General features: G+C 45.5%; 1 protein-coding gene across 3 annotated transcripts in view; it reads right to left on the bottom strand.

The window, feature by feature from the left end:
• Nucleotides 1-22,936, bottom strand: part of PPIE (peptidylprolyl isomerase E) — a gene marked incomplete at both ends in the record, with an annotated part of 29,627 nt that extends 6,691 nt beyond the window's left edge. The window contains 10 exons of one of the 3 annotated variants that reach the window (XM_080692264.1): nt 5,472-5,540; nt 5,727-5,869; nt 9,007-9,192; nt 14,583-14,706; nt 16,523-16,623; nt 17,376-17,457; nt 18,345-18,371; nt 19,317-19,360; nt 21,771-21,869; nt 22,906-22,936. In XM_080692264.1, coding sequence (XP_080548390.1) covers nt 5,472-5,540; nt 5,727-5,869; nt 9,007-9,192; nt 14,583-14,706; nt 16,523-16,623; nt 17,376-17,457; nt 18,345-18,371; nt 19,317-19,360; nt 21,771-21,869; nt 22,906-22,936 — 906 coding nt within the window. Of the gene's footprint in view, nt 1-5,471; nt 5,541-5,722; nt 5,870-9,006; nt 9,193-14,582; nt 14,707-16,522; nt 16,624-17,375; nt 17,458-18,344; nt 18,372-19,316; nt 19,361-21,770; nt 21,870-22,905 lie in introns of those variants that run through there. The other 2 variants (XM_080692265.1, XM_080692266.1) reach the window with 2 other exon arrangements.
• Between the last annotated feature and the right edge of the window lie 334 nt (nt 22,937-23,270).

Raw genomic sequence — 23,270 nt, 5'->3', positions numbered from 1 at the left:
ACATCTCTGGAGTTCACACTCTGTGCCCTGAGGACAGACCTCACGGAGGGCAGGCCTGAGGCTGGGGCCATGCTGCGGGACAGCAGCCCCTCCAGCTGGACCAGGGAGGCGTCCTGGGGCAAGTGCAGAGGAAGAGACCCTCCTGTGTGTGAGCGCCTCATCAATGTGGGAATCTCAGCTCCAGCCTTAGATGTAAGGCCTGACTTGTAGGTCGCTGCCTTATCTTGGTTGTGTTCCCTCTTTAACATGAGGGAATTGGATTTTATTCGCAAAAAGCCATCTGCCACGGAGTCTGTCCAGCAGGGCTGTCTCACACTGGGCCCAGGTGCAGCCTCACAGCCCTGACTCAGAGTCCAGGTGGCTGTCAGAAAACAAGAGTTGGCACAGAACATAGGACCTAGTCGCCATTCTAATACTTCTTTATCAGTTCTTTCTTCTGAATATCAAGTATTGTCTTTTAGGCAATTGTAAATCTTAACTTGGCCAATTATATTAACAACTGATTTAAAAATTTTCTCCTGGTATCCTTGGTGCCCAGCCAATGATCTGACATATTTAGGAGCACCCGGAACATCTGTCACATCATCCAGAGGTGTGGAGGCACCTTGTTAATCAGGCCGGGCACAGCGGGAGCAGATGGCAGTTGCCATCCTTTATGAAGAACTGGAAACACAAAGGCATCACCTGGCCACCCAGTCAGACTCCCAGCCATTTCTGCCGTCCAGATGGTCACCAAATGACATCAAATGGAAAAGGCCTTAAGGGCAAAACAATTGTGAATGGACACAAAGTTAAGTTAGCAAACAGGAGTACCTGTTTGCTAAGCACAGCAGCTGAAATGGGTGAGCCTGGCTGGCAGCGCCAGCACCTCCACTGCCCCTTTCCTTGCCCAGGGCAGGGCCTGTTTATCTCGTTGCACCTGACTAGGGGCCTAAATGAGGGTGCTCATTTCAGATCCACTGACAGCAACGGGAAAACGGCAGTTGACACGAAGGGAAGACACACAAACGCCCAGCAGTCCTGAGGCTGCCCTGCCACACGGGCCTTGAGCCCCCTTGTTAGGACTAGTGTTCACTGTATCCAGGGCAAGGAAGTAACAGGTGCCTGAAAACCCCTAGGAAATGGAAGAGGGAAAGTAGCCCAAGTGCAGATTTTGAAACCAAAAGGGCCTGAGTTCAGGCTCTGCTTCTCTGTAGAGCAGGGTATTGGTTCTTGCCTCCCAGAGGTATACAAGATTAGACATCTGGTACATAAATGCTTAACAATCAATCCTGTTACTATTACAAGTGAATTTGCTCATTTGGAGCTGCTTCTGTCCATTAAACTAAAGTGGGTTCTACAAGTGATGGTGTATTTATTTTGGAGCTATGCTTTCTCCTAAATCTACACATGGCATTCCTTGGAGAGTGGGACTCGTATTCTCACCGCCTTTATTATTTTTTAATATTATTTGTGTGTGCACGCGTGCACGTGTGTTGGGGATGGAACCCAGGGGCCTTCTACCTCCAGGCTACACTCCCAGATCTATACTATTGTTTGGAAGCAGACTCTTGTTAAGTTACTGAGAGCCTCACTGAGTTGTTGAGGTTGACCTCTAACCTGCGATCTTCCTGTCTGTTTCCCAGGCCTTGGGATTACAAGTGTGCACCACTATGCCTGGCTTTTTCACCATTTTTAAAGGCCCAGTAAGTATCTCGTGAGGTGGGTGGTGGCTGGGCTTTGAAACTTTGCTCTGGTGCTTCCAGAAGTACCAAGAACCTACAGCAGGCTAAGGGCCACCTGCCCCCACTAGGTGCTCACACAGGAATTTCAGTGGGGGAACTGCCCATCCAGGGGTTCCTCATGCAAGCCCTTGACCCATTTCATTTTTTCCCCCCATTTATTAATGCAGTTTTGGAAGAATGTGCACAAAATAAAAACTAAAATAACAGCTCAGATCACCAGTCCTAACTCATAAATACCAATAGTATTCTGGCCACTTTTCTAGGTCTTTTCCTTAAAATACACATACAACTCAGCAACCTAGCAAGACCCTTTTTCAAAATTAAAAAAAAAAATGTAAAAAGAGATAGAATGCCCAAAAGTCAATCCCCAGTGCCACAAACACATACAATTATATATACATACATATAAATACATTTACATATTATAGACAATTTTACTACTTGGGGGCATACTATAATATATAAGTTGCTTTGTAATGTGCTTTCCTGCTTTATTGTAATGATATAATTTTTACTCTTACATCGTGAGAATTTCCCTGTTACTATTTTTTGAAAACATGTCTCTCTAAGTTCCCATCACCTCAACTCCACGAGACTTTTTTTTTTGGGGGGGGTACTGGGGATGGAACCCAGGGACATCTACCTCTGAGCGAAAGTCCCTGTCCAATTTTTTATTCTTTATACTGAAACAGGGTCTGAGTTGCAAAGGGCCTAAGTAGTAGCTGAGGCTGTCCTCAAACCATGATCCTTCTGTCTCAGCCTCCCAAATGCTGGGATTACAAGCGTGCGCCACCATGCCCGGCTACAAGACTCCATTTTTACCACTAAACCTGTGCCCTGCTTCCTTCCTGGGAGGGTGCTGTGAGGCTGCTATGACTTACAGCCGAGTCTGGGGTGGCAATCTCACCACTGGAGAGTAAACCCCAGCAGGCAGATATGGATCACACACTCCTGGTCTTTGCCTTCATTGGTGGTGGCTCTGCTAATTCCTTTTTTTTCCTTTCTTTTTTGTGGTTACTAGGGATGGATGCAGAGGCATTCCACCTCTGAGCTATACTCCCAATCCAATTTTGTTTATTTTGAAATAGGCTCTCACTAAGTTGTGGAGAGCCACCTGTTGCTGAGGCTGGCCATGAACCTGTGATCTTCCTGTCTCAGGCTCCCAAGTACTGGATTACAAGCATGAGTCACCATGTCTGGCTATTATTTTATCAGTAGTGGGGATGGGACCCAGGAGCATTGTACCTCCAAGCCACACTGCCAGCGCTAGATTTTTTAGTCTTTTTAATTTTGAAACAGGATCTCACTGAGTTGTAAAGGGCCTAAATAGCTGAGGCTGTCCGCAAACCACCATCCTCCGATCTCTGCCTTCCGAATGCTGGGATTACAAGCGTGAGCCACAATGCCTGGCTTATTATTTTAAAACAGGGTCTCACTAAGTTGCAGAGGGCCTCACTAAGTAGCTGAGGCTGTCCACCAACCTGCACTCCTTCTGTCTCAGCCTCCCGAGTACTGGGATTGCAAATGTATGCTACCATGCCCAGCTCCTCTGCCAACTTCTTTATACACATTGGTTCTTTTCTTTTGTACTGAACATTGAACACAGGATGCTGTGCATGCTGAGCAAGTGCTCTGCCACCAAGCTACATCCCCAACACCTTTTAATTTTTTATATATATTTTTTGTGGTACTGAGGACTGAACACAGGGGTATTCTACCTCTGAATGACACCCCCCGATCTATTTATTTTTATTTTGAAACAGGGTCTCACTAGGTTAAAAGTCTCACTACTTGCTGAGGCTGACCTTGAACCTATGATTCTCCTGTGTCAGCTTCCCAAGTACTGGAATTACAGGCATGTGCACCACACCTAGCCCTTTATTTTTTTTGAGAGAGTCTTGCTAAATTTGAGGGTCTTGCTGGCTTCCAACCTATGATCCTCCTGCCTTAGCCCCCTAAGTTATAGGGATTATAGTATGTGGCACCACACCTGGCATCTCTTGGTTTCTGAGGTCAGTGATGTCGTCCCCAGCTTTAAATACTTGCCCTAGCAGGGTGTGGTGGCTCACACTTGTAAAGCCTGTACTTGGAAGACTCAGACAGGAGGATCACAGATTCTTGGCCAGCCTCAGCTACTTACTGAAGCCCTCCACAACTTAGTGAGACCCTGTTTCAAAATAAAGAATGAAAAATAGGGCTGGGGGTATAGCTTAGAGGTAGAATGCCCCTAGGTTCAATTTCCAGTACTACAAAAACAAAACAAAACAAAACAAAAACTGCCTGCCCTAATGCTTGTGTCTGGCCTGTGCATAAGGAGCTTGGCCAGGTCATGGTACCCATGGAACCCAGCAGCAGAGATATTGCTTTGAAGGTATTTTTTTTATATGAATGAAAACTTAAAACAGTGGAGCAAGGCAGATTAATATTTATAAGGTGTATTGGCCTCACCTAATCAGCTGAAAGCCTTAAGAGGAAAAAGATTATGGCTACCAGAGAAATTCTGTTTCCTGACTGCTTCTGACCTTGAGCTACAACATCAATGTCTTCTTGGGTCTGCAGGCTGACTGGCTGCCCTGCAGATTTTAGGTATGCCAGTCCTTACAGTTGCATGAGTCAAATCCTTTAAGATTAATCTCTTTCTCTATATACATACACAAATACCCTATTGATTCTGTTTCTCTAGAGAACTCTAACAAATATAGGGACCACATAGTGTCTGCACCAACTACTCCACTCTGCTGCTATAGTGAGAAAGCAGCCATAGACAATATGCAAACAAATAGATGTGGTTGTGTTTCAATAAAACTTTACTCGCAAACACAGGCAGTGGGCTGGATTAGGCCTATATGGTTTGCTGATAGGCTGTGTCCTGACAAGTAATAAGCAGAGTACCTTGCACAGAGAAAACACTGAGTTATAAAGTATAATTTTAAAATTTATGGAATAAAAGTGAGAAGTAATAAGTGAACCATTGAGGCTTATCAGTAACCCGCTGGCTACAAGGCTAGCAGCAAGGGTTTAGAAGCACAGGCAGCAGAAAACAGTAAAAAAAAAAAAATTTTACTGTATTGAGGATTGAAAGCAGGGATGCTCTACCACTGAGCTACATGCTCAGCCCTGTTTTTTAAAACAGGACATCAATAAGTTGCTCAGGTAGGCCTGGAATGTGTGGTACCCCTGCCTCAGCCTCCCAAGTAGCTGAGCTAATAGGCATGTGTCACTGCGGCCAGCGGAAGACAGAAAATGTTATGCTACCTTTGATTTTGACTTTCCTGACATGGTCTGACAAGGACATCTGGTAAGACTTATCACCTAGGATCTAAGAACTGGCCCAAGGAAGGAAAGAAAGCTTTGGGGTTGGTGCTAGGCCTGTCCACTTGCCTGCCTCATGGGATAGCTTAGCCATAGATGCAATTTCTGACAACTGCCAGAACCTCATTGGAGGCAGTGGTATAAGATACCAGGGTTTATTTTGGCACAGAACCCAGCCAGGAGCCCCAGGAGGCCCCACACCAACCCTGGCAGCAGCAGCAGGCGGGAAGGCAGTGGCCGGGCGCAGCTGTGCATGGTGGGGAGGTGGCACCTGCGCTGGCTCCAGGCCCACAGCCACGCTTGGAACCAGCCTAGAGGAGGACCCTGAGAAAGGTCCAGCCACGAGTGCTGCCACTGGCTTCACACAAGACTCCCTCGCTGCTGAGGCTCCTTCCTGGGCACACAGGCGGGTCAGACAGGCAGGGAGGAGGCTCCTCACATGTACTCCCCACAGTCGGAGATGATCACCTTCTGCTTCGGCTTCCCGTCCTTGCTGCCCTGGGCCTTTGCGGGAAGAACAGAAGAGACGTAAGGAAGGGAGGAAGGAGACTCGAGAGTCGCTGAGGGCACCACCACACACGGAGCCTGAGCAGAGGCAGTCCTACCAGCCTCCCCGCCAGAGCGTGCTCTCCGCCCTCCCATGGGGCTGTGCGCCTAGGGCCCGCGAGGAGGGACCCTCCGGCCACCTACCTCGATCTGCCGCAGGACATCCAGACCTTCGGTGACCTCCCCAAACACCACGTGCTTGCCATCCAGCCAGTCTGTCTTGTCACAGGTCAGGAAGAACTGGGAGCCATTAGTGTTCGGGCCGGAGTTGGCCATGGAGAGGAGGCCTGTGGGGGAGAACAACGTCAGCTCCCTCTGCCCGGCTCATGGCCCCTGAAGCACGTCTGTGCAGCTGCCAGCCCTCGGCAGGCAGTTCAGGCTCTGGGCCACACAGGCCTTGGGGTGTGACCACCTCGTCCTTCACTGGTGACAGAGGAGCAGGGCCGTGTCAATCATTTTAGACTCGTGTCCTTCCATTGTTTCACTTACTCAACAACTATTAAGTGCATAGTACCCTAAAAAACTAGTGAGCAAAACACAGTCCCAACCTGCTGGATCTCATCATCAGTGGAAAACGTTATTTAAAAGATGACTGTGCCAGGCATGGTGGTGCACGCTTGTAATCCCAGTACTTGGGAGGCTGAGATGGGAGGATCACAGGTCTAAGGATAGCCTCAGCAAGTAGTGACACACTCATCAACCTAATGAGACCCTGTTTCAAAAATAAAAATAAGCCAGGCGTGGTGGCACACGCTTGTAATCCCCACACTTGGGAGGTGGAGACAGGAGGATTGGGCAGGTTCAAAGCCAGCTTTGCTGGCTTAAGAGACCCTGTTCCCAATAAAAATATAAAAAAGGTCTGGGAGTGTAGCCCAGAGGTAGAAGGGGTCCATCCCCAGTACCACCAAAATAAATAAATAAATAAATAAATAAATAAATAAAATAAAATTGGGCTGCAAGTGTAGCTCAGAGGCAGAACACTCCTGGGTTCAATCCCCAGTACAAACAAACAAACAAAAACAAACAACAAACAAAAAACTGTGCTGTGCTGTGACAACTAAGACACAGTGAAGCCCAGTGACAGGGACATCTGTGCGAGCATGAAAGCGAAAGCAGTCACATAAGAGAATGTGTGTGCACCTGTGTGTGCACCCAGGAAGGGACCTGAAGACAGATGGCTATAACATATGGTGACACAGCGGGTGTGGAGGACGAGCCCTGTGTTTCTGACCAGGCGGCCAGGTGGACAGTGGTGTCGTTGATTCAGACAGAGACGATGAGGAGGAAGCGTCTGGGAGAGAAGAATGAGAGCTGCCTGTGCCGTGAGGGGCCCATGAAGGCCTCGGGCAGGCAGCGGGCCACGGGGCTGGAAGCAAGGAGTGATCAGCCTGGAGGCTCAAGTGTAGACAAACAACTCGGAGATCTGGGGGAAGTCCTGGGGAGGCCGTGACTGCCAGGGCAGCAGCTCGGGGGTGGGGGGGTGTTGGTTCTGTCGCTAGGGACTATTTATACATTGGAATTTGTTTTTGAGTGTCAGAAATATTGTGGGTACTATTAGCATTTATAAGTGGGGGCCTGGAACTCTGCAAAGCCCCTAGTAATAAAGAATTGTTCAAGGATTGTCTCATATCTTCTTGGTATTTCAAATGTTCTGCTAGTTTACTGGTATAGTTGAAAAAACATACTATTACCCGCACTAAAAACCTAATTCTAAGGCCGGGCGTGGTGGCGCACGCTTGTAATCCCTGCGCTTGGGAGGCAGAGACAGGAGGATCGCGCAGGTTCGAAGCCAGCAGCGCGCGCTGGCTTAGGAGACCCTGTTTCCAAATAAAAATGTAAAAATAGGTCTGGGAGTGTAGCCTGGAGGTAGAAGGGCTTCCAGGAACCCCAGGACCACAAAACAAAAATCAAAAAACCAAAAAAAACCAACCCTAATTCTATTGTACAATAAGTCCAAAGTTTTGGACTGATTTTTAAAATAACTCTTTGTGGGCAGTTAGGATAGATCATCTAGGAACTTCAATACAGCACAGTGAAGAGGATAACTAAAAACTATCAGAAAAAGGAGGCTTGGTTAGGCGTGGAAGTACACACCTATAATTCTAGTACTTGGGAGCCTGAGACAGGAGGATCCCAAGTTCAAGGAAAACCTCAGCAAGTAATGAGACTCTCAGCAACCTAGTGAGACCTTGTTTCAAAACAAAACAAAAAGGTCTGGGGGTATAGCTTGGAAGTAGAATGCCTCTCAGTTCAATCCCCAGTATCACAAAAATAGAATAAAATAAAAAAGCAAGCAAGCAAGAAAAAGAAGGCCTTGGAGGAACAGGTTTCTATGGAAAAATAAAGATTGAGCTCTGAGCCTCTTCAACCTTTAAGGGTCAGGACACAGAGATGGCAAAGACAGAAAAAAAATCAGGTAAAAAGAAACCTGTAAGAGGGAGAAGTCCTGCCAACAAAGCAAAGAAAGATTGAAACAGCACAGGGATGGCACTATGAAATGCTGCAGGGGATAGAAGAGGCTGAGGCCCCCAAACTGGCCACCAGCAAGATGGAGGCTGCTGTGGTCTCTGGTAAGAGTGGCTTCACTGACGAGGTTGGGTCACAGCCCCGCTCAAGGGCTCAGAGAGAACGAAGGCAGAAGTCTGTGCCACTTTTTCAAGAAGCTTTGCTAAGGCCAAGCGTGGTGGTGCACACTTGTAATGCCAGCATTTGGGAGGCTGAGACAGGAGGATCAGAGTTCACGGACACCCTCAGCTACTTAGTGAGGACCTTTGAACTCAGTGAGACCCTGTTTCAAAATAGAGAATAAAAAACAGTGCTGGGGGTGTCGCTTGGAGGTAAAATGCCAAAGAACAAACCAGAAACCTGGAAAACAAGAGTCCAAGGATGAAGCTTTCCTATAGGAACCAGCATCCATCTAAAAAGCCAGCAGCCCGCCACTGCAGCCTCAGCAGGAGAGAGGGACGGGCTCCAGCCACAGTGGCGGGCTGGCCTTGGCAACAGGCTGCGTGGCCTCGGCAGGGAGCGAGGCGTCAGATGAGGTACGTATGATATCAGCAGAAGCCTTGTGAGTGAAGACGGATGTGGGATGGCCATCCCTGATGGCAACTGAGCACCAGCTAAGGAGGTGTGGTCAGAATGCAGTCACAAATCTCAAGCGGAACCAATAAGTAGAATTCTGTTTTCCTCTAGCTGTACGGGGACAATCACTGAGATTTTAACAGGTTAGTCTGACATGTTGAAGGCATCAGAGCCGACATTGGCAGACCACCGAATCTAAGCTAAGCTAATAGGTGTGGACACGGGGATGGCTATTACACGAATGTAGGCAAGCAAAGTCACCCTAGCAGGGCAGGCCCCTCAGCCAGCGCAGCCATCCGCCCTGGCCCAGCCTCATGCCTCACCAAGCCCCCGGCGGCCCTACCTGGGCCCGTGTGTTTGAGGATAAAGTTTTCATCATCAAACTTCTTCCCGTAGATGGACTTGCCCCCAGTGCCGTTGTGGTTTGTGAAATCGCCGCCCTGGCACATAAACTGGGGGATGATGCGGTGGAAGCTGCTGCCCTTGAAGCCAAAGCCCTTCTCGTGGGTGCACAGGCAGCGGAAATTCTCTGGGGTTGAGAAAGGAAAGGGTGCTGAGGTTAAAAGACAAGACAAAATAAGACAACAAACAAAACCTCTGAAAATCAGTGTTTGGTCTAATACAGTTATCTCTTGGTATCCACATGGGCTTGCTTCCAGGACCCTTTGTGGATATCAAAATCTGGAGATGCTCACATCCCTCATAACCTATCCACATCCTCCTGCATACCTAAATTATCTCTAGAGTATTTATAATGCTTAATACAACATAAATGCTATGTAAATGGTTGTTAAATTATATTGTTTAGGCCCATGGAATAAAAATAAGACAAAAAGTCTGAATATGTTTAGTAGAGATGCAATTTTTTTCCCCAAATAATTTTTATCTGGGATGGTTGAATCACAGATATAGAACCTATGGATAGGAAGGGTCACTGTATTTATTTTTTGGTGGTAATGGGGATTGAACCTAAGGGCATTCTAAATCTGAGCTACACTCTCACCCCATTATTAAATTTTTTGTTTTTAAGCAGGGTGTTGATAGGTTGCTGAGAGTCTTGCTATATTGCTAAGGCTATCCTTGAACCTGTTTCAGCTTCCCAATTACTGGGATTACAGGCTTTGTGCCACTGTGTCCACCTGTATTTTTTTTTTAAATAAATGTTCATTATAAACCTTTGTGATAGTCATCTCATAAAGAAATAGCGGGCATTCTCAGCAGATAAGGAGAAGTGGATGCATGTATTATAGCTCTGCTGCTTCCCCAGACCACACTAAATTGGTGGCAAAGTGATCTCTGAAAAGAAAACCCAAGGATCGTACAAAAAAAGCACAGGGCAAATCTTCATGACTTTGGATTTGGCAATGATTTTGTTTTTAGTACAGGAGGTTGAACCCAGAGGCATTCTAGCCCTGAGCTTCACCCCCATCACTATTTTATTCTTTATTTTGAAACAGGTCTCACTAAGTTTCTGAGAGACCTAAGTTGCTGAGGCTGGCCTCGAACCTGTGATCCTTCTTTCTCAGCTTCCTAAGTACTAGGATTACAAGTATATGCCACCATGCCTGGCAGCAATGGTTTCTTAAATACAACACTGAATACATAGGTAACAAAAGAACAAGAGATAAATTAGATATTATAAAAATTAAAAACTTGGCCAGGTGTGGGGCTCACTGGGGCTCACATTTGTAATCTCAGTACTTGGGAGGCTGAGACAGGAGGATAACGGGTTCGTGACCAGCCTCAGCAACTTAGTGAGGCCTTTCATAACTTCGTGAGACCCTGTTTCAAAAAAAAAAAAAATACAAGGGCTGGAGGTGTAGCTCAGAGGTAGAATGTCCCTGGGTTCAGTCTCCAATAACACACACACACACCAAACAAACTTATGTGCATCAAAGGACACTTACCCAGGGGCACTCTACCTCTATGTTACACCCTCAGGCCTACTTTTTATTCTTTTATTTTGAAACAGTGTCTCACTATATTTCAGAGGGCATAGGTAGCTGAGGCTAGCTACAAACCCGCAATCCTCCTGTCTCTGCCTCCCAAAGTACTGGGATTACAAGTGTGCACCACCATGCCCGGCTTCAAAGGACACTATTAACAGAGTAAAAGGCGACCCAAAGAATGGGAGAAAGTATGTGCAAGGCATATTTGATAAAGGTTCAATATTCACATATATAACAAACCTCTATAACAACAAAAGGACCAAATATCCCAGTTACTAAATGGCAAAACCCAAGTAAGATACACAAATGACCAATAAGCTTATAAAAAGATGCTCAACAACATTAGTCATCAGGGAAATGGAAATCAAAACTACAATGAGATCACTTCACAACTGCTAAAGATGTGGAGAACTGGAACCCTCACACATTACTACTGGGAATGCTGCTTACGATACTTTAAAATGCCCAAAAAATAAAGGAGGAAGGGAAAGATGATAGCAACAAAATCTTGAAAACTAGAATACAGATGAGTCACAACTAAAATAAAGCAACCCTGAGAAAGCTGAATCCTCAGCTGCTAAAAGCCAAAAAGCAACTCAACTCAATTTACACTCCAAAAGCTCTGATACAAGTGTGATGGTAATTCTAAAAATAATCTATTCAGGCACCGTGGCCCACACCTGTGATCCCAGTACTTGAGCGGCTGAGAGAGGAGGATCCCAGGTTTGAGGCCAGTCTCAGCAATTTAGCAGACCCTCGGCAACTTAGTGAGATCATTTCAAAGTAAAAAAGTTGGGCATGGTGGCACACTCCTGAAATCCCAGTACTTGTAAAGCTGAGACAGGAGGATCACAGGTTCAAAGACAGCCTCAGCAAGTATTGAGACCCTCATCAACCTAGTGAGACTCTGTTTCCAAATAAAAATAAAATAGGGCTGAGGGAGTAGCTGGGAGGTAAAGGCCCCTGGGTTCAATCCCCAGTACCACTAAATAAATAAATAATGGGGGGGGGGTGTACCTCAGAAGTAGAATGCCCTTGGGCCAAATCCCCATTATCCTCCTCCCCCAAAAAAGGAAAATCTGGTTGAACCTTGCTTAAGGAAGCAGTTAACCCCTAAGATCTTCTCCTAACTCTACAGCTGGGGGTTGCCCCTCCTCTGACCTGGCAGCCAAGAAAGTTCCCTTCTCTGATGGGCTGAAGCAGAAGGCTTCTAGAGTGGGGCACCCTACACACGGCTGAAGGTTGAGGTATAATGACAAATGAAGATTAAATGGAAGTTTACAGAGTAAGCGTTAATACTTTCAGCCTGTCTCCATCTCTTCTCACCAAGATGGCAGACAGCTGAACACAGAGCCTCCAGTCTGGGAGAGAATCAGGAATAAACACAGGCAATTATCAATTCCAGGCAAACAAAGTGGTAGGCATGAAAGGAAGTTACATGATGCTTATAGAGGTAAAGGAATCTATGACCTAACAAAAATTATGTAACCTCATAGGCAAGACGGGGGCACAGAAGGGGATTTCATTTTCTTGTGACACTGGAGATGGAACCCAGGCGCACACGTTAGGCAAGTGCTCTGCCACTGAGCTATATCTCTAGCCTTTTAAAATTTTACTTTGAGATAGAGTCTTACTAAATTACTCAGGTTGGCCTTGAACCTGTGACCCTCATGTGGGATTACAGGCATGTGCCATCATGACTTGTAAGAGGAGTTTTTTTCTTTTTTTTGGTACTGACGATTGAGCTCAGGGGCATTTTACCTCCAAACTATACCCCCAACTTTTTTTTTTAATTTTGAAATAGTGTCTAAGTTCCTAAGGCTAGCCTCGAATCTGTAATTTTCCTCTCAGCCTCCCAAGTACTAGGATTATGAGTACTTATAATACTATAATCCTTCTGAGCTACCACACCTGGCTCAGAAGGGGATTTTAAAAAGCTAAATCCAGATGGGCATGGTTTACATGCCAGTAATCCCAGTATTTGGGAGGCTAAGACAGGAAGATTGAAAGTTTGAGGACTCACAGTAACCTAGTGAGACCCTGTTTAAAAATAAAAATGGGGCTGGGAAGTAGCTAGGAGATAGAATACCCCTAGTTCAATCTGCAGTAACACACACACACACACGCTTGGAGACAGAATACCCCTAGTTCAATCTGCAGTAACACACACACACACACACACGCTTGGAGACAGAATACCCCTAGTTCAATCTGCAGTAACACACACAACCAGTTAACAGCCAGGTGTGGTGGCACACGCTTGTAATCCCAGCATTTGGGAGGCTGAGACAGAAGGATTACGGTTCACAGACAGCCTGAGCTACTACTTAGTGAGGCCCTTTGCAACTCAGTTGAGACCCTGTTTCAAAAAAAAAAAAAAAAAAAAAAGAATAAGCTGGGCGTTGTGGTGCACGCTTGTAATCCAAGCTCTTAGGAGGCTGAGACAGGAGGACTACACAGGTTAGAAGCCAGCCTCAGCTACTTAGTGAGGCTCTCAGCAACTTAGTGAGACCCTGTTTTCAAATAAAATAGAAAATAGGTCTGGGAGTATAATAGGTCTGGGGTATAGCTCAGAGGTAAAATACCCCTGGGTTCCATCTCCAGTACCCAGAAAAAAAATAGGGCTGGGGTTATAGCTCAGAGGTAGAATGCCCCTGGGTTCCATCCCCAGTACTGCAAAAAAATAAAAATAAAAAGTTAATTCCTAGCCAGGCATGTGGCCCATACCTACAATTCCAGTTCTTGGGAAGCTAAAACAGGAAGACTGCAGGTTCAAGGCCACCATCAGCAATGGAGAGAGACTCTGTTCCAAAATTCAAAGATAGAAAATTTATTGGTACTGGGTACCTTTAAACTGAGGTACTAGCAGGGCATGGTGGTGCATGTTTGTAATTCCAGCACTTGGGAGGCTGAGGATTGCGGTTCGCAGACAGCCTCAGCTACTTAGTGAGGGCCTTTGCAACTCAATGAGACCCTGTTTCAAAATACAGAATAAAAAATAGAGCTGGGGGTATAGCTCGGAGATAGAATGTGCTTGGGTTCCATTCCCAGTACCACACACACACACACACACACACACACACACACACACAAAATTGAGGTACTGAGTCTTCAAACTTCAGCACCCCCCAAAAAAGCTAATTATCTTCTGAAGCAGAAAATCAAAATATAATGTCTAATATTAAAAAATCAGAAAGTAGAAATAGAAACCTGTTATTTACCAATATAGAAGCAACAACCAAAACCAAAACAACTGAGAAGAGCTGAAATCAGCTGCCTCTACAGAGCAGCAAGTGATGCTGCCTGAGGCAGGGCACGGAGGCAGCACCAGGGCTGCTAGTTTTCAAAATAAGCTTTGAGACACTGACTTTATATGTCTTGAAAACAACAAAAATTTGCATTAAAAAGTAAATAAAAGTCAATATTTAACAAATGAGGAAGTTGTTAAAATAACACTAGTCATTTCTACAGCATAGGACTAGATGTAATTATTTTTGAGATATATGTATTCTGGTATTCTTTTTTCTCTGCTTTTTCTCTTTTGTTTTGGGGGAGGGATTTAACTCAGGGGCTTTCTACCTCTGAACCACACCCCCAGACCTTTTTATTTTTTATTTTGAAATAGGGTCTCACTAATTTGCTGAGGGTGGCCTCAAACCTGTGATCCTCCTGTCTCAGCCTCCCAAGTACTGAGATTACAGGTGTGCACTACCTACCACACCTGGCTGGTATTCTATTCTTTAACTGTAAATATATAATTTGCTTGTATTTAAGAAAACTATTATTAAAAAATAGTAAGCCAGCACTTAAAATAGCTTCCTGCCTGCCGGACTATTCTGTTATTAGACCTTGGGGTCTGATGTACCTCAATTCACTCAGGTAAGAAACACTGACAAAAACTGAGGTAGTGAAAACCTTGGAGAGGCTCACTGCTCAGCTTCCCGCCAACATGGCCACGGGCCCCACTCACCTGCCGTCATGGGCACGACATCAGAACGCAGGAGCATCTGGATGCGGCCAGCTGGTTTGTTCCCGATCTTGATGTCCATGTATACCTGAGGATTTGACCGGGCCTTTTTTGCAGGGGGCTCTCCCTAGGTGTAGAGGAAACTGCTAGTTAGACAGAGCTCCCTGCCTGCCCCCACAACTAGGAGAGCACCCAGAACACAACTCCAGGGAGCAGGCTAGACAAAGGTCTGAGAGCTGCAGGTACCAACAGCTCTCCTCCACACCTAGTATGCACTCTCACAGGCTGGGTACATGGAAGCAAGAGGGAGCCTTCTTGCTCGGGCCTAAGTTCGCACAGGACAATAGAGGTGGCCTGGGCCTTGATTTGTGCTCCAAGTAGGTAGGAACAAGCAGATAACAAGTGGCTATTTAATATAACCACCACATTTGTTCCAAAGAGAAAAATCAAACATTACCTTGCTTTTGGTCCAGCTGAACAAACATGCACTGAGCATCATGTGGGCACTGGATACTGCTACTGGTGTCTGCTAAGAGCAGCAGCACAGTAACAGCAGCACTGAGTGTGTAACTAGTCCAAGGCCACCAAGGTGGCTGGCAGTAAGCTAAAACTTTAAACAACCTTTCCCCTCAAATCCATGCTAGTAACCGTATGACCCTACTTTACATTTTTACTAACAGGATACATAAAACAAGGCCCCTACCTTCATGGAAATTAATGCCTAGAAAAGGGCAATTGGCAATTAAGTAGCCTGCACAAAAGCAAAGATATTCATGGAAATACAAAGAACAGTTTACATTTACTAAGAGCAGCTGGTGGGGACTGCTCTGTTGAGAGGTGGGAAACCAGACTGAAGAGACAAGTAGCTAGGGAACCTGGAGAAGCCCTCCTGCACGCGCCTGTGAAACAGGTGTTGGGGAGAAGTGGGAGGGCCTGTGTGCCCGAGTTAATAACTGCGCCAGTGTGTGGGTCACTTTAGCTCTCCTTAGGAAAGGCTGGAGGACAGCAAGGCTGCACACAGACAACTGAAGAAGCTGCTGCAGTCATCCAGTGAGGACCAAGGGGCTAGACCGCAGTGTTGGTGCAAAAGGAGAACTTCAAGGGAGATTCCAGAGACACACTTAGCAACTATGACAGTGTATTTTCTCTATCTTAGAAGAGGATCTGGGAAGACCTAAGGGACCACATTAGGCATTCTGCTTTGCAACCAAATTTCTGTCTTGAGTCATGTGTAGATGGGTGGTGGCAAATTACCAAGATGGAGAACACAGGAAGACATGGTTAGAAAACAGAGGAATCCATTTTCAGCAACTTTACCACCCAGATTTGCAGGCGGAAATCTCTGAAGCTCAGCATTAGAATCATAACATAAGACAATGGCACAGGACGGCTGCACACAATCAGAGTGACTGCTACTGATTCAGGTGAAAGAAAAGACAAAAACTGAGATAAGAAGGAAGCAGGAAGAATGACAATGTTTACCAAGAACGCATAGAAGGGGAAGTCCAAGAAACACTGGTCAGGAGGTGTGCTAAGAACCAGGGAAAGTGCCAGGGCAGGACTCTTAAGAAAGAAGAATCCTGAACCTGTGCACAGGCTGAAGGGGAGGTACCACTACTGTGTCCTGTCTCCCTTGTGTGAGGGCAGAGAGCCTGGTACCAGACTGCTCGGTGCAGGAGGGGCTGCCAGGCAGGGGACAGAGGAACACCTCAGGGTTCCCCCTATCAGCCAGCATTGCCAGGATGTTCATGAGCAGAGCACAGGGATTAGGAACGCACAGCTTCTCCTTTTCTTTCATTCAACACTTCCTTTGGCAAAGAACCAAGTTTAATACCCATGCTCTCTGCTTTAGTAGCTGTATATTTGCAAATCTCCATAAAAAAATATAAGACACTTATAAGAAGCACCAATCTCTGCTCTGGAAGTAAAGCCCTTGTTCTCACCTCCTGGGTTTCTGCTTTGGGAGGCTCTGCTCCTTCTTCCTCTTTACTCTCTTCAAGAGTCTTCCCAGAAAACTTCTTCAACCAGTCATCATCTGACCACACTGAAAGAAAAGATGCAAACTGATATTAAGAAATTCAAACTACCCAGGTATGGTGGTGCACATTGTGATCCCAGCACTTGGGAGGTCGAGACAGGAGGATTACAGGTTGGAGGTTAGCCTCAGCAACTGAGTGAGACCCCATTTCAAAATAAAAAAATAAAAAAGGGCTGAGGATGTTGCTCAGAGGTAGAATGCCCCTGAGTTCAATCCCCAATATTGAAAAAAAGAAGGGGTGGGGGAGGATGGAGATGCGGAGGGAGGGAGGAAGAAATTCAAACTATTAGCCAATGCTAAGCCCTGTTCTGGTCAACAAGGTATGATTCTATGTAGCCCTTTTGGCCAGAGAAGTCCCCTGTGAGGCTCCCCAAGTGTAAAAGAAAAGTTCCCACTTGAAATGCCCCGAGGTCCAGCTCTTAGTAGAACTAAGTAAAAAACACTATGCCAGAGGAAAATAAAATAAGCCTTTGCTGGTTCCAAAGCAAAGCACCTCAGGATGGAGTGCTGAGAAAACCGGGAAGGTAAGAGACCAGGCACAGTTTCTCTCATAACAGAAACAATTACTCTGGATTTGCTGCTAAGTTCCAAGTTTCCTCACAGACATGGTAGTATAACCCTCACCAATATGAATGATCCTCTTTCCTTGTCCATCGGGAAGCAGCATTTAGCACCTACTTCAGAGTGAACTGGGACAAAATGCAACTAAGGTCAAACTGGAGGTCAGAACAGGGAACCTGCAAGTGGCCACCACTCACCTGGTCGGGAAGAGCCCTCCTTAATTCTCATTGGTTTTGCCAAATTGACCCGAATTGTTCGTCCAAAGAGCTCAGATTCATTCTGAAAAGATTGAAAATCCAGCTGCTTAAACTGTTGTCATATTTCCCAGAACCCAGGTTTACTGTCAAAAGCCAAGATGACCTTTGAAATGGTAAAAAAGCCATTGCTCTCTGAGAGCTATGGACTATGTTCAGTGAACAAGAGAGAACAAAGAATAAAGGAGAACTTCACTACTCAAAGAAAGGTCACTTAATGTGTGAATCCACTGAGGCAGTGATGAAAATTTCAAGCTAAGAAGTGAAAAAAATTTGACTGGGACTTTGTGATGAAACTAGAAGTAATAGAAATATAAGTTCCTTACAATTACTGTTCAGGCTTACGTATGTACTGATTTATACTACAAACAAATAACAACAGCCAATTAGTTTGAAGTATTTTTTCCAACAAAATCCTATCAACAGTATAAGACATATTTGCACATCGTATCTGACATGAAAATGATGTACAGGCTTTGAAGGAGAGCACACAGACTGGGCAGCATCGTCGTTCCCCAGGTCTCTTCCAGGACATTCTAGTCACTGGCACTGTGGCATACTGGCATTATCCTCATTGAATTTCTCTTCATGAAATCCTGCCTCTTTTGCAAAATATGCAGTTTTACTGTGCAATCAGTTGGCACTATGTTCATAATTTGTTATCCTAGACATGGGGCAGCAAGTGAGAGAGGCCAACAACAATAATTAGGACTTCTACTATTGTTCTATGGGGAAAGATTTCTCTGAGCAAGGAAAAATTTTACAAGTGATTGATTCACAGTGAATACTTCTACATGAAGACAATCTTTACCTCTCCATACAACCCTGAGTTTCATAAAAAAATTATATGCACAAGGACCCTCTGTACCACCAAAAAGCATCTTCAGATAGAATGAGGATTCCCAGCCATACCATGTTATCGATAGCTGCTGCAGCATCCTGCCAGGGAAAGACAAGGTGTAAGTTAGGCTTGCAGCTGAATTCTTTTTTGTGTCTAAACACATGACACAGGAAAAAGTCACTTCTATACCGCCTGCCTAGGCTGTGCGTCTAAGAAAGACCACATCTTGGCTAGCGTTTGAGCTATTGGTGCCCCAATCTGCCATCTAGCTAAAGGCATCAGAAGTAATCGCACTGCCAGACAAGGACCCTTAATGAACAGGTGGTAGGAGAGACCTGCAAAGCCAGAGGAGCTGGGCCTTGGCAGAAGGTCTGAGATGTTATTCACACTTCACAGTCTAATTAACCCATTAAGTCCCACATTTTCAATTCTGGGGTTATCTCAATGAAAGTGACACAGGTGTGTTAAAATTGGTCAGAAATCATAATCCAGAGCATATATGTATATGTTACATTACTATTTAATATTATAGTTATTAAAATATAACCATATTGTTATTCTATGATTATATTATGTGTTATTTTGATATACTTAAGTTTTTATAGGGATTTCATATCTGGGACAATGAGACAAAATACATTAAATGAGAAAAGCTTTCCTTCAAATAACTTTCTTTCTTTCTTTCTTTCTTTTTCCTTCTTTCTTTTTTGTGGTACTGGGGATGGAACCCAGGAGCATTCTACCTCCGAGTTATACCCCCAGCCCTATTTTTTATTCTTCATTTTGAAACAGGGTCTCACTGCATTGCAAAAGGCCTCACTAAGTAGCTGAGGCCATCTGCGAACCATGATCCTCCTGTCTCAGCCTCCCAAATGCTGGGATTACAAGCGTGCACCACCACGCCTGGTCAAATAGCATTTCTTATCCTCTGGAATTATCAGCCAAAGCCAGAAACCTACCCAAATGGATAAGAGCTTTCTTTGTAATCAGTTACAATAACACAAAGCAACTACTAAACATAGGTAGGCACAGAATTTTCTCACCTCCGCCAACTCAAACTCAACAAAAGCAAATCCTCGGTGCTTTTCTACAAAAAGGAAAGTCAAAAACAAGTTATTACCATGTGGGGCAAAAGGAGAAACAGAATGGTCGGTCACAAAGAAAGCGAAGTGAGTTACATGCCATCTCCTAACACCAGAAATTCTGCCCAATCACTATTTAAGGAGAAAAAATTTCATTCTTTAATTCCTTTTAAACAACATTTTAAGCAAAAATAAACTTTAGTGAGCATAGGTAAATAATGAGCTATATTTGTAATCTTTAAAGTGAGTATTTAAGCCAGTGTGGTGGTGCATGCTTGTAATCCCAGTACTTAGGAGGCTGAGACACAAGGATCACAGGTTTGAGGACAGCCTCAGCAAGTAGTGAGACTCTCAATACCTAGCGAGATCCTGTTTCAAAATAAAAATAAGATAGGGCTGGGGGTGTGTGGTTTGGAAAGTAGAATGCCCCTAGGTTCCATCCCCAGTGCCACATAAGGAAAAAAAAAGTGAGCATTTAATTCTTCTGCCAAAGTCAAACTTAAACTTTAATCTTTGCATGCACGGACACTAAAATAGTCATGTAACCCTTAAATTACTCATCCAAATATGTAATTTCAGCATCAACTGTGTATAAAACATGAATCCTAAAACCCGATAAGGAATGTCAGGCAAATGCTGATCAAACTAGAAAAGCCAAACACAATGGTATTCATTACAGAGTTCAGAGACTAGAGGGCTAGGGACTAGAAAATTAATACAAACTTATGGTTATTGCAAAGAAAGATTCCCCAGGTCCAGAGAGTTTAAAGACCTTGCTAACAATCATATGCAAAGCCAACAGAACTGAGCCTAAAACTCCAGCCTAAAGACTACAACAGGGCTGGGGGCTTAACTCAGCAATAAAGCACCTGCCTAGCATGCAGGAGACCCTAGGTTCTATCCTCAGAGAAAGGCAAGGGTGGGGGTTGTGTTCTTGGGCTGGGGAAATAGCTCACTAATAGAGCACTTGCTTAACCTGTGTGAGATCCTGGGTTTGATTCCTAGCATCTCAAAATGGAAAAAACAAAAACAAAAACAAAAAACAATAAAGATATAGTAGAGCTGGGTATGGTGGTATACATTTGTAATCCCAGTATTTAAGAGGACCATTCAACTTATCAAGAACCTCAGCAACTTAGTGAGACCATTTCAAAATAAAAATAAAAAGGCTGAGGTGTAGCTTGACGGTAGAATGCTCCTGGGTTCAATCACCAGTTCCGAGGCGGGGGGGGGGGGTACAGTAGAAAAGTGAACTGTAACCGTAATACAAACTGAAGGAAAACCTATCCAGGTGTGCAGAAGCAGAGGCCCCATTTTAGGACCAAGCTTTCCTGCTACCTTATTTAATAGCACAGCTGTCAAGGAAGAAGTGATGATGTAGCCAGCAGATAGTTTGAAACAAAGTTCAGATCTCAATGTAGTTCATTCCTATTGGTTTATTGAAAACTTTGTCTTATCCCACAACCACATGGCTTCAGAATATTCTTTTTGCATCAAGATCACTGCCAAAGTGAGGTGCAGTGGCGCATGCCTGTAATCCCAGTACTTGGGAGACTAACACAGGAGGATTGCAGGCTTGAGGACAGCCTTGGCAACTTAGCAAGGCCCCCAGAAACTTCAAAATACAAAATGCAAGCTGGGCATGATGGTGCATGCTTGTAATCCTAGTATTTGAGAGGCTTAGACAGGAGGATCACAGGTTTGAAGCCAGCCTCAGCAACTTAGTGAGGCTCTCAGTAACACAGCAAGACCTTTTTTTCATATAAAAAAACAAAACAAGTCAAACATGGTGACGCACATTTGTAATCCAACCATTTGGGAGGCTGAGACAGGAGGATCTCAGTTCACCGCCAACCTCAGTTACTTAGGGAGGCCCTTTGCAACTCAGTGAGACCCTATTTCAAAAATGAAGAATAAAAAAATAGGGCTGGGGGTATAGCTTGGAGGTAGAATGGCCCTGGGCTCATCCCCAGTACCGCAAAATAAACAGATAAATAAATGAATAAATAAATTAATAAAACAGTTCTGGAAGTGCAGTCCAGAGGTAGAATGCTTATGGGTTCCATCCTTAGTACCACAAAAAGAAAGAAAGAGAGAAGGAAAGAAAGAAGGAGGTGCAACACAGGGTTGCGAGTGTAGCTCAGAGGTAGGATGCCCTTTAGTTCAACTCCCCCCACACACTGTCATTCTGACTGAGGCACCCTCATGAACTTCCCTATATACCAACCATTATTTAGAATAATCTTTTTGAGGGGAGCAGTGCTAGGGATGGAATCCCTAGAATGCTTGTTAGGCAAGCATTCTATTGCTGAGCTACGTATCTAGCCTAAGAATGCACGTTTGGAATTGTGATGTGACTTTTTTTCTAATTATTTTCTTAATAGGAGTAATCTGAACGTGGGGGGAAAAACTCACCTGTTTCGTAATCTAGAGGAATCTGAATATCTGTGATGTCTCCAAAAGGAATAAAGGCAGCATGAAGAACCTTGTCGTCCACCTCCTCTGCCAGCCCACCTGCAAATAAGCCACCTGTCCTTTGAGCCACTGTTCTCAATACTCTTGCAGAAGTCTTTGCAGCCAGGTAGCATGTTAACCAAGGAAAGAGGTGTTTCCAGCCAGTCCTCTGGTTACATAAACACCCCTCTCTCTTCTATTACCCCCCGCACTTATGAAGCACACTCCATAAGATGAAAGTCTTCATCTTTCCTCAGACCCTCATCTAACTCCAAGATTCCTGTAATAGCTTCATAAGCAATCTCCCCACCTCCATTCCTTCTGTCAAGCGCACAAGACCTTGGGAACTGTCGATTTGAATCCGTCACTTTTCTGCCTAAAGCCCTTCAAAAGTTTCTCCACTGACCTCGGGACAAAATGCAAACTCTTACGTAATTTACACAAGGTTCTTACCCGAACCTTGCCCACCTGTCTAACTTCCTCCAATTCCCTGGGTTTCCAAAAAAAATGGCCCACTTGCTTCAAGGTGTCAGCTATTTAATGCTTCTGGGCTTCTGCTGTTGCCGCTCCTTCGTAGTAAACAACTTTTCCTCTACTTTGGCTATCCCGCTAACTCCTCCTGCTCATCAGCTCCGGCGTCACCGCATCCCGAAAGTTTGTCCTAACCCATCCAGAAGAATGGCTTATTTCTTCTTGCACCCAAGCCCCTGTCATCGCGTCGTTCCCACCACAGCGCTTATCAAACCGTGGTACTGAGGTTATTCCTTTTTCTAACTAGTCCAGAAACTCCTTCCTTTAGGGCTGGGGCTGAGCTTTCACTGCTGTGAATGTAAAGTGAATGGGCGCGAAGATGTGGAAGACCATAAACATCTCCAACACTCCTCTAGGCACTGATGGAGCTTAGCGGAGAAAGAAGGAAGCGGGAATCATCGCAACGTCCCGGGCTCACAGGCCGAGAACGGCCTGAAGCAACCCCGCCACAGACCCGGCCTGGAGGGCTGCTCGTCGCCCTCCCCACCCGAAACGTGTACTCCCCACGTCCAGACCCACCCGGGGGCTCTTCGCCCAGGACTCCGCCTCGCGCCCGCCTGCTCACCCACGTACAACACACGCTTGGAGGTGGCCATCTTGCTCCCGCGCCTTTCCGCCGGAAGCCGGCCTTCGCCCCGCCCACTCCCGCCGCCCCGGCCCCGCCCCGCGCGGGGCTCTCAGGCCCCGCCCACTCGCGCCTCGGCCGGCCAATCCCGGCTCCTGCTTAGCATCCCTTTCGCCGAGAGGTGCTCCTTAATGCGAGCGGGCTTGTAAACAGGGCACACCCAGTGCTGGAGGCGTGATGGGGATATAAATTTTGACCTAATCGCCTAATCAGCCGAGGAAGAAATGTCCACTGACCCCCGGCCATCCAGCCACACTTGTTTTGGACAATTCGGTAGCTGAGTATGGTTTTTACATTTTGAAATA

This window comes from Muscardinus avellanarius (genome assembly GCF_963383645.1).
Source record: "Muscardinus avellanarius genome assembly, chromosome: 3".
Lineage (NCBI taxonomy): Eukaryota > Metazoa > Chordata > Mammalia > Rodentia > Gliridae > Muscardinus > Muscardinus avellanarius.
The sequence above is the reverse complement of the archived record's forward strand: the minus strand, read 5'-3'. Positions and strand labels throughout refer to the sequence as shown.